Source organism: Metopolophium dirhodum, chromosome 8 (genome assembly GCF_019925205.1).
Source record: "Metopolophium dirhodum isolate CAU chromosome 8, ASM1992520v1, whole genome shotgun sequence".
Classification (NCBI taxonomy): Eukaryota; Metazoa; Arthropoda; class Insecta; order Hemiptera; family Aphididae; genus Metopolophium; species Metopolophium dirhodum.
This window is the reverse complement of record NC_083567.1, coordinates 36,151,413-36,163,664: the sequence shown is the minus strand read 5'-3', so window position 1 is coordinate 36,163,664 and position 12,252 is coordinate 36,151,413. Positions and strand designations below refer to the sequence as shown.

Genomic DNA, 12,252 nt, shown 5'->3' with positions numbered 1-12,252 from the left:
AATGGCTCTGATATTATAAAATAAATAATCACTAAAATATTCCTGATATCAGTAATGAAGCTTGAACTCACATCTTCCCCTAGACGTTACAGTTTAAATGTTGCTATATCGCTCTAATTGGACGGACAGAGATGGATACACGTCATATTATACGCGTTGTAACAGTGAGTGGTATCTCGAAGCGTGCACCGCGACCGCCTCTACATCACAGCGCAACTGTGTAGGCGACGCACGCGGTACCGCCGAACGAACGAGTGCCACCGCCGACCGTTCGGCTGTGCCCCTGGTATGCGGTGATCTCGTTGGAGGTGAATATGGCCGCGATAATGAGCCACGGCCGCCAGCGATTGCTCTACGCGGCCGACACGGTAACGGGTCAAACCGGCCGCGGTGGTACCAGTGCGGGCAACCGGTGGTACAACCGCCCGTCCACGGCTGTCGGGCGTGCACAATATTTTTCGTTCGCCGTAATAACTAATATTAATAATATTATCGTACGCCGTATTATTATTATCGTATTTGTGACCGACGACGGGCGAATCGCGGTCCTAACCTCCACCGTCGCCCCGGTTGCCGCGGTTACCGTTTGTTGTCATCGCCTAGACCGTGAACCGCGCTTAATATTATTATTTCATGCCGACGTGAAAATTTGTTTTAAGTTCTACGAGTGTTGTTTTATGAAGAAAAAAATAAAGTATCCAAAGTATCTGGGTGAAAAAATAAACATGTTTTGACAGCTGTGGTTATGGGCAACGTATTGCGGTTTAAATGTATAGACTGTGCGAACGCAGACCAACGGCAACGCAGGTAACAATATTGCAAATGATAAGGCGTTTAATATAAAATTGATTAGGATTCGGTTAGTGCCTGTGTTGATGCCTCGAATGTATGACAGATAAATTATAGTTTTTATTCCAAAATTTAAATTTCAATGTCATTTTTGTGTGATTAATATACATGTTAGTTGTGTATAGTTCGGGTCAGGGTTTTAAAACTAAACTGTTTACATATCATTTGGTATTGATTATCATACCTAAGTATATTCGGTAGAATATGATGCCGCAAGTAGCTATATTATGATTATTAAAGATTCTGAAATTGAAATTATTATTTTTACCTATGTAAAAATATGCATAGGTAGGAATAGTAGGATTATTATTTTACATAATATTATACCTAATAATAGTTTAAAAAAATAATAAAAATAATAACTTTTCAAGATCTTTATTCCTGTAAAATTTAAGAAAATTGAGTTTTCTGGTTGTAGCAGGCAGCAGCTATATAACCCTATAATTCCAATCCAGTATAGTTAATGTACTATCCTATCAGCTTATTAATATAATATGTACTTGAAAAATTAACAAAACTATCTAACCTAAGTTGTAACCTATAATAGCTGCAGTACGAGCTGTATATACGAAGTTACATAAAGTTAATCAAAATAATTCACGTTAACATCAAGGTATAGGTATTATAAATATCCATATAGATAATAGATGCGATAAACATTAGTCTAATTATGGTTATCTGGATAAAAAAATCATGTATTACATTTTCAAGCCATAGGTACCAGAGTTAATAATCCATATAAAATAATTTGTACATTTCAACCTTTTGGCCTAAAAAATAAATATTTCATCAACATAAATTCAAAAAAAGTCAAACATAATTTTAAATTTTTCATCAAATTAAATACATTAAAAACAAGCAAATTTGAAGATTACAATACCTATAGTATATTATTATATGATATTATCATGTTTAGAAAATGTTTCATGTTTAGAAAATACTAATATAAATAATTTATGAACATTTTAAATTTTAAATACTACGGTCGTCGGGTCATTCATTTTTAAAATACAAAAAAACCAATCATTTTAAAAAGTAATGGAATTTTTCAAAGTATTGGCTAGGTTCAATTTTCTGCTTAGAACTAAAAAAACCACCATCTAAGTTGAAAACTTTAGCTTTGTAACTGCTCCCAAAAGTGACGTCAGACAAAAATAATTAAAAAAAACACATTATTGTAAGATGTAGATATTACCTACTTAAAATACAAGCTTAATGAAATGAACATTAATATATATATAATAGACAATATGGCCTTATATTATGATTTTGGTACGCCGTGCATTAAGTGAGAGCTGAAAATCTATTTTTGAGTTCGCACTTATCATTAGTCAGGGGTTTAGTACACTATAATTAATTAGACGTAGTTTTTAGTTCAAAAATTGTATATTTTTAATTATTTATTATACCAATACCTCTTTAACTTACTACTTTCAATTTATAATATACCAAGTACATTTTCATTTTATATTAAATAATTTATAATTTCAACCAAATCAACACATCCATCACGTCAACCATCTCAAAACAGTCAATACCGAAACGACCAATAAACAATTAAACATTTTACTGAATGGGTCACTTTTTATTTAAGCAACCTAGCCACCTGAAAATGTCCCGGCTACCCATGGGCCATGGGCCACTTCGTTCACCAATGAATCACGGTACACAATTATTCAACTATGAATACGTAAATAGAAATGCTACACTTACGGTTAAAAATTAATCTTCTTATTAGTGTTTCATCGTGTAAAATTATAATTTATTGGTACAAGGTAAGTGTGGATAATGCCATAATATTAGAAAAATATAAAATATATAATGTGTAAGTATAACTAACAAACTATAAATTTATTTGAAATTTGAATACATATAATGTTAATTCCAAAGTATTTTTTTTCGTTGTGGTGTCGCAACATGGGGTTGAATCGTTTGCACAATACTTTCCATCAATCCCCAAGTATTGAATGTTTGTGAACTCTTGAATTCAGTTGGATTTGTATATAGTTTTATGTGTGTATGACAGTTTTATTATTTTAAATATATTTTCATAAGTAGATATTTTATATAGTTCTAAAAATAATTGTTAGTGACTTTTCTATGTGTATTAGAAAAATTACTGTGCTCCTGGTTGGGTTGGACAACGCTGGAAAGACTTGTACCGTTAAAAGTATTATGAAAGGTAATCTTAAATTGATAATTATAAAGTACTTATACAATTATTTGTTAATATAAAATAAAATTATTGTCTTTTAGAAAAGCAAAAAAATATTCTTTCTACAGTTGGATTTTCGTCTTCCAAATGTAATTATCACGACAACGCTATAACTATTTACGATTTAGGTGGTCATAAACAAATCAGAGATATATGGAAGCAGTATTTTGCTGATGTAATGTATAATCATCAACTACTTATCACTATACCTATATAATAATTTTAATGGAAATTATTAGGTACACGGTGTAATATTTGTTGTGGATTCTTCGGATCTTAGTCGGTTAGATGAATGCAAAGAGGTTTTTCATAATTTACTTGGGCATGAAAATATTGCCGGAAAACCTGTGCTATTGTAAGGTTAAAAAAAATTAATTTTTATAAATTGACTAATAATTGTATTTTATTAGATTTGCTAATAAGCAAGACAAACCAGGGGCGCTAGATGAGTTGGACATAGTAGATCGATTAAATGTAGAGGCTGTGGTGAATACAAATAAGTGTCCAACACTTGTAGAAACATGTACTGCTCTTCATACGGCACCTATTAATTACTGTAGTTCTGCTTTTATTGATCCAAGCATTGATAGCGGATTTAGGTAAATTTTTTGATTCATTAAAACTAAACTAATATTTTACTTTTAAATATCTTATAATCTATATAATATATAAATTGAAATTAATCTCAATTGAGGAAAGATAATATGATTTGTATAATATAACTTTAATTAACAATATGAAAATATTGTAAAAATGGTTTTAATGTACATTTCTAATAATTGACTAGGTATTTGTCTATATGTATAATATTACCAGGAGGTATAAAGTTGTTTATTTGACTTAGTTGGCTGATATTACATATTGTAAGGCTATATGATACGCTCAACCGTCGTGTCATGGAAGACATGGCACAGTATAAAGCTCAAGTGGATAAAAAGATCGAAGAGTGGAAAAAAAATCAACAGAATTCAAACGACTCATATTTACTATCGTTTAACGCACCACACCGGAGGTCTACCAAACGCAATCCGTTCAGGCGAATTAACAAAGTCATAGTAAGATTTTGTTTATATACGTCCATTCAATTATATATTTTAATTTTTAAGACAGATTATCATAACTTGTAAATTAATAATTAAAGTATAAATTAAATAATGTTGAGTTCTTTAGTAATTTATAGTTATAAGCATAGAGACCAGATAATTATATTATTTTGCATATTTTTTTGAGTCTATGCAGTCAGGCGGGGGCTTAAAATCTTTACAAATCATGGAACTAGTAAATTAATGGCAAACGTTTTTTTTTTGCATATTTGAGAATATTCCAAGATAAAAGAATATTTCGTATAATAAAGAATATTATAGAATATATTGATTAATTTTATGGATTTTGTGTTGCAGTAGCGTAATTCATAAAAATTATATGCCCGATAATAGTGATGTATATACGATAATTATACTCCATATAGTAATTTTGTAGTCCGTAGATAACAATAAAAAATTGTCTTAATTAAAAATACATCATTAATCTAATTTAATTAAATAAATAAAATGTTACCTATAGTCGGGAGAGTGAAAAATGGCCGCTGATGCGCACACTTCTGTTGGTAAATTTCTGTGATGGTATCGCAAAGCACGCATTTTGAAATATTAGATTTAGATATTATAATTACCTATAATACAATTAATGTACCTATTATAGAATGATGCTGTAAAAGAGTTAGTACCTCTGTCTTTCAAAGAAAAAAAGGTTGCTAACATATCGCCAGCGGCCACTTTTAATTAATTCATTCTCCCTACTTAAAGTTAAAGTTTTTTTAAGCTGTATTAATTTGTATTACCTATATACCTATGTATATTAGCATTATTTTGTATTATGTACTTTATTCTTTTACATATAAAGGCATATTTTTAAGAGAATATATTATTATAAAAGTATATTTTTTGCATATTTTATTATGATTTTGAAAGAATATTGGAAGAATATTTTCAACTTTTTAAGAGAATATTATTCCAACCTCTAGTTATAGGTACCTATTCTAATAAAATATATATATAGCGATTCAAAATTAAAAGAAAATTGTCGAAGTATAAGTTATGATTTATCATTGTTCATTTATGATTACTTATACTATACTATACTAATATACTATACTAATATACTATACACTTATACTATACTATACTAATATACTATACTAATATACTATACACTTATTCTATACTATTTAATAGACTAAATATTTTTCAATTAATTTACTATTACTTTATTTTAATAGTTATTGCTAGGCGTGAAATGATTTGTTAATTGTTTCATTTAATTTGAAACTTTTTTAATAAATTAACTTATTTAATATGACTGAATAAATCCAAAATACATGAAAACTATATTTTTGTACCCACCACTATGTATTAAATTTAATAACATTTAATTGCAATTTTGTTTATCTATTATAACAATATAATATAATGTTTGGTCATAATTTGTGTATAATAATTAATAAATTATTTTTATGCTTTTAATAATACTTATTACTTTTCAATTAACCCAAATTCAATTTCTGTTCTTCAACTTTAAGTATATAGTAAAACCTCCTTATAACGGAATCACTCGGTACTAACTGATTTTTTCGTCATAAAGAAGTTTCCGTTATAGGGAAACTAAAATATATAGGATATAGGTTTTACCGTATACGGGACTGTTGTTATTTTCTGTTTTAATGAGATTTCCGTATAGGGAGTCCGTTATAAGGAGGTTGTACTGTACCTATAGGTAGAAACCATATGAATAAACAATATATATTTTCGGGTAAAACGCGTATATTTTAAATTTTAACCTTTGAATTTATTAATTAATGCTATCGAAATTAAATAATTATAAACCTAACAACACATATTATTATATATAAACTTAATGGCTATTGTATTCGTAATATTAATAGATACAGTCTTACAGAGGTACTTTTAAAGAAGCAATAGAGTAAATGTGCAGTAGAAAGTGTACCTATATAGATTAAATATTTTACAAAATAACCTAAACAGCTAAATAAATATCAAACAAAATTATAATTTTAATGAGAAACTTCTAAATTATAATAGACAGATCCTATAAGTAACATAAATATGTAAGACTTATAAAAGCATTAGCTATATAGTAGTATAAAAATTAAAGAATTTATCAGCAACAAACTTTATACTTTGCAATTTATTATTAAGTGATTAAGTCAATGGTTATAATTTATTATTTATAAGTATCTTTGTGGGAGAAGTAGGGATGAATAATGTATAACCATTACATTCAGCGTTCAACGGCCATGAAACTATAAATGTGACTAGATTAATTTATGACCAGCTCTCCAGAACTTATAATTTGTAAATCGGTATGTCTGCAGGATAGTTTTGATTCAAAGACATCAAACCCGACAACTGAAATGGGGAGTACATCATATATTATACCACTCAGAAGTGAGTCCGATGATGAGTACGAACCACCTGATCTTCAACCACAGCCTGAGTCAACTGCATTCCGAAATAAAGTTGCCCCGACATTACTGACAAAAATACAAGCAGAACCAATGCCATCGGTCAAATCGCGATCACCGCTTTTCAGGGCCAAGTCCAGAGAGTATGATAGGAATTTGTCCGAAACCGTAGCGACCACCGCTAATACCACTACCGCCATTACCACCATTAGCTCGACTGAAATGTTTATTCAAAACGAATCTGGCACAGCAAAAATGAAACGATCTATTTTTAGCAACAAGTCAAATTCAGCTGGTGCTAGTGGTAGTGGTACCACACGTCCGTTAAAACCTAATCGGTCGTCTAGTGCAAAGTCATTGAAGAAAAGTAATTGTTCGAAATAATATAAATGGCCGTAGGGTAGAGCATGTTGTGCATAAATTGATTTCCGTTTTTCACAGGTGAATTGTTAAACAAACAAGATGATAATTGTAGATCGGAAAAGTTGTACCTAAATGATGAAGAAGACGTGGTGGTTCAACAACCGGATGTATCAAACGTTAGTCCAGAAATAATAAGCCATATATGAATAATGAATATGACTGATGGTTGTAAATTATAATACAATTTCCACGATATTATTGTTTTATTAAAAAATTGTTGTCTAACAAAATAGTTTTATTGATTATTTATTATATACATCAGTTCATAAATCATACAATACTACTTTTGTAAATTTTCAGGAAAATGTCAAGTCAATTTTTAATAATTAGATTTTATATTAAATTCATTCATCGGGAATAAATATTTTTAATTTTAAATATGATATTAATATTATAGGTATGCTATTATGCTATTATACTATATTACTTTATTTGAACTTAAATACTATAACATAAAAATTAAAAATTAAAAGAATTTTGTAGTTAACCGGCAGTGTAAACTGTACATATACTTATAAGTTATAAGTTATGTGTACAGTATAATATAATATAATATTAATAAACATTTTCTCAAAGGAGCACAAAACACAAAAAATATATTGATTTGATTTGAAAGAATGTTTAATTCTAAGAATAATGGTATAGGCTTAACGTTTTTACTCACATTATTCAATGAGTTATGAGCTATGAGGAATTGAAAAAAGACGCTTGACGTCATTGGGCAGGGTTGCGGTAATTGTCCATCTTATACGTGTAAATGCTACTCGCTTCACACAATAATTTACCTACGTTTAAAGTATATTTTCTAACATTTTTTGTACGTGAATGGCGTGTTTTTGTGTACTGGGAACGTTAGTAGAACCAGAATTTTTCCAAAAGGGTTTAGTTTTTTTGAAATATTTACAATGTGTAAAAAAATAAAACGGCGCACTGTGCGCCGTTGAAACTATAATAATATATTATTATGTACGTAACGAAAATACTCTTTTAGTATTTTTAATATAACAAAAAAAAAACCAAACGTTATATTTAAATTCTGATACTTTTATTGTCTCTAGCACAAAAAAATCACATATTTCTACATAAATCATAAAACAAAAATAAAATTTTTAGGTTGGTAAATCATTGTGTTTGTGTAAGTAAAGTGAACAAATTTTACACTAGTAAGATAGGAGATCATACAGATTTTATTTTTTTTAAGTTATAACAGTTTTTTGGAAAACAAAACATTATAAGTGCGTTTTTATGCGTGTATATCTATTTTGATACACACTGCACAAATTAACAAAATAGTGTCACTGAAAAAATTCAACTTCTCCAGAATTCTTAAACTCTGCCGATTTTTAAATAAGTAAACTCTCCGGGGTCAACATTATGTTTACCTGAAGGAAATATGTAAACTCTCCCGAGTTGTTTTAAATGTCATTATGCTACAAAATGAATTGGCTATTTCTCTACTACTCAACCATCTCTATTTATATTTATTAATGCCCTAATAGATTTTCAAACTGAAGCATACCTATATATATAAATTCAAAGTTACAATAAACAAAATAAAATAGTACAAACTATCATAACAAAAATAAATAAAAAAAACCATATCACAAAAAATAATAAACCATAAAGACCAACAAATAGATACCTACCTTAATTTTTTTGAAATCTTTATGTTCGTATAATTATAAAAATTAAATTAAAATTTTTAGTATTTTGACTGTTACAGCTCACAGCAGCTAAAGGCATTGATTTTTATTATTATACAATTTTTTTGAAATGACATTTAGTAGTACTGAAGCAGTAGACCCGGGAGAGATTACAGGTTCCTGTCAGATAGTATACTGGAGTAGACCCGGGAGAGTTTAACATCAGGAGAATATACACTTTATATTGGGAGAGTTTAGAATCGTCCAAATGAACGTATATAACTTACAAAACTTGTTTAGCTGGAATATTATCACCCTGCACATCAATTTTATATGCATTTGCGGACATGACTCGAAAATAGTTGAAATAGAAAGAACGAACTGTACGCTGCGCCGCGGAGAAAAGCGCAAGCGATGAACGCTTTACCCTAAGATTGACTGTCCGTCGTTCAACGACAAACAATATCGCGGTTACCAGCTCACAAGTATACCGCCGTAATAAACAATGTGAACCACGGTCACAGAATTTATGCCACAGTCGGAACTCGGAACGACCACCAGCATCCATACAATATGTGGTTTACCGTTTACGTTACACGTGCTATTAAGGCGGGTTTTCACTATAAACGTACGCGTGTACGTGTATACAAATCCTTTGCTATTATTGGTTGGTTAGGTTAAGTTACCACACGATGACCACGGTACCGTGTTGTTGGACATAGCTGAACATTTTTCGTGTACACGGAAAACGTGTATAATAGTGGAAACCCGCCTACATATATACTGTCTCCGTATTCCGTGTAACCGTGTGGCACGTTTTAAGAATTTGGTTACTATTTGGTAACGGATTAACCACACGATTTACACGGAAGACGGAGACAGTGAATAGTACCTTAATACTCGTCAGTTATTACCTAACCGGCTATACGCAGGTAATGTCGTGTCGTAGGTATATGCCTCATAATTTTTATCGTATCTTTTATCTTCAGATTGGTTGCATTAATCACGATGGACAACGTATACAGCTATATATATACATAAAGCTGTGAACTTGGCATAATTCGTGAGTGGGTAACCGCGATATTTTCCGTTGACCGTTGGTCCGTCTGTCAGTCGTAATGGAAAACGGTGACCGGCGACCGCTTTCCCCCCGTCTGCCACGCCGTATTTTCTTGTATAAATCTTTTTCGCATTGCTATGACTCTGTGAGTGAGTAAAGTGTTATGCAGTGCGATAAAATTTCGACGCAACGCGTCTTGTAATGTACATTTGTGATCCTTGTCACTTCCGGTCTGACGAAACGCGTATCGTGTTCGCGAGGATCACGCACGAGTTGAGTGTGGCGCTCAAAGTAAGACACGACGTATCAGTCACCAATGTCCAATATATTGTAGGTAGTAGGTCATTTACAGATGTGTCATACTTAAGACGACAGTTGTTTAAAATGTATTGTAGTTGGACATAATTTATAGTGTGAAATTTGAATATATATTTGTCAAATCCGAATAAAGCCTTGATAAACTATTTGTGTAATTACAATGTTCTTATTACTCTTATTATTGATATTTCTGTTATTTTATATGAATACCTACATTTGTAGGAAATATCGTGTCTAACTACCGTAATAAAATATTTTGAAAAAATATCTCTGGAGTCCAGATGACTTAAGATAAGTATACCAAAACACACCGTATGGTAGGTTTGAATAAATTCATATCCCAACCGTAAGAATGGTGTGAAAAATAGTGGTCAGTTAAAAAACAATACCATGTAATAGTTTGCGTTTTTTTTCATACCAATATTATTTTAGTACTGTACACATCAACATCATATAAATTATAGAGTAACAGTCGGGCTACTTGAAAAGCGCACTAGGAAAACGGTGCGGTTGGCTGGCACGTGTATTATATATAGTACACCATATATTATATTATATACTACTATTGTGTATAATGTATATAGTATACGGTGAAGCCTGTGCTCCACTCGCCATCGATTTTTAACACCCATACAACGGCGCAGTACTGCAGCAGACAGTGTAGAGAATAAGGTCCTAAATATTTACATAGGACCTATATATTATACGATATGTATCCTGTGGTATTCACTATTCGTGACGACTTTAATAATTTGGATCCATTAATAAGTATATTATAGTCTATGAGAAAGCTTGTATTACCTATATGTTATATAATATAATTAATTGCATTGAAATTCATGGGTATTTTCCTCTCTGAGTGATACAGTAGTAAAAATAGTCAAGGCTCAAGACTCAAATCTTTAAAACCTACAACACTAAAAAAATATTAAAATAATATGCTAAAAAAAATAAAGAAACCAACAAACATTAAAACACGTATTTATAGTAATTAACTATAGCCTATAGGTAATAAAAATGTGAAAAGTAGGTAAAAGGTAAGTAATACCGCTCTGTCGCTCTGATGTTTAGTAGTAGTCGAGTTTACCTCGTAATTGAGTGTATATAGGCACTGCGTACCTAATGGACGTGTTAACATTTGAATTCAATTACTAGTAAATCTTTGTACTTACACAATAAAAAACGATTCTGAGCAAAGATGTTCTAACAATTATTATTTTAATAATAATATTCAAAATTTAACAAATTTTCGTATTTTTTCCCAATTATTTTGAAAAGTACTGAACATTTTAAATCTTTATCTCCCAAAAAAAACCAACTAGATCCGATTTGGTATCTGAAACTTCCATCGAAGTTCGTGATTGGACCATTTTAACAGTAGAAAAAGTCTGTTCAGATACAATAATAAAAAAATAATACAAATAAACACTCATCATTGTAAAATCAATACAACCAACGCTTTGCTCAGAATCTAAAATTGAAATATAGGTAGGTATATAATTTAATGTAAGTTAATATCCTGTTGGCTGTTGTTGATGCTTAAAAAAATAAAAATACATTTTAACTATTAGGTTTTAAGTATTACAAAATAATTAAAGTTGGCAAAAATAATGATTGAAGAGCCATCATACTATTCAAAACAAAGATAATTATACAGTTATAACAATATTATATATTACAAACTTGTATAGAAAAAAATAAGTACTTATTTTACAATTACGTTGGAAATGTTAGAATATCAGATATAGTTACAAACATACAATTAAAATAAAAACTGAGTAAGAGAAACTCAGGTAGGTACACCCTAATAATAATAGTTATATTGCTCAACCGTTTAACTGAAAAATACCATTAAAAATCAAAAAAACTTAAAATCATATCATATCATTATAACATGACATTGTAACAGAAGTTAGTAACACTAACAACATGCAATTTTGAGTTTATTTGACAGGTAAAACAAATTGTTCAAATGTAGTAACCGTTGCTATTTTTTCAAGCTTTAGATATTATAATATAATATAATTTGTAGATTCTAGAAAATAAGAGCCCTAGCTGTACGACAACATGTGCGTTTTCGTTTATCGATCGACTTTAAAATTATGTTTTAACATTTTGCATTTCGTTCCATCTCCTTTTTTTAAATTGCAATAATATATTAATATCATTGTCAACGGGACGTGTATTTTTTGAAAAACCTCATTATGTACCAATGTATACAAACATAATATCCGATACACCTACATCATTGTTTACCTAATGG

General features: G+C 30.1%; 1 protein-coding gene across 1 annotated transcript; it reads left to right on the top strand.

Annotated features, from left to right (window-relative positions):
• The first annotated feature begins 424 nt into the window (after positions 1-424).
• Positions 425-7,316, top strand: LOC132950786 (ADP-ribosylation factor-like protein 13B). Its single transcript, XM_061022345.1, has 8 exons — positions 425-807; positions 2,961-3,031; positions 3,106-3,239; positions 3,304-3,419; positions 3,475-3,663; positions 3,909-4,119; positions 6,456-6,912; positions 6,987-7,316. The coding sequence occupies exons 1-8, from the start codon at positions 746-748 to the stop codon at positions 7,112-7,114; spliced, it is 1,368 nt and encodes a 455-aa protein (XP_060878328.1). The 5' UTR covers positions 425-745; the 3' UTR covers positions 7,115-7,316.
• The last annotated feature ends 4,936 nt before the right edge of the window (positions 7,317-12,252 follow it).

Coding starts and splice junctions, on each gene's coding strand:
- LOC132950786 (XM_061022345.1), top strand. CDS start 746: ATGGGCAACGTATTGCGGTTTAAATGTATAGACTGTGCGAACGCAGAC. Junction 3,664..3,908: donor AGCATTGATAGCGGATTTAG/GTAAATTTTTTG, acceptor TATTTGACTTAG/TTGGCTGATATTACATATTG. Junction 4,120..6,455: donor GGCGAATTAACAAAGTCATA/GTAAGATTTTGT, acceptor GTATGTCTGCAG/GATAGTTTTGATTCAAAGAC.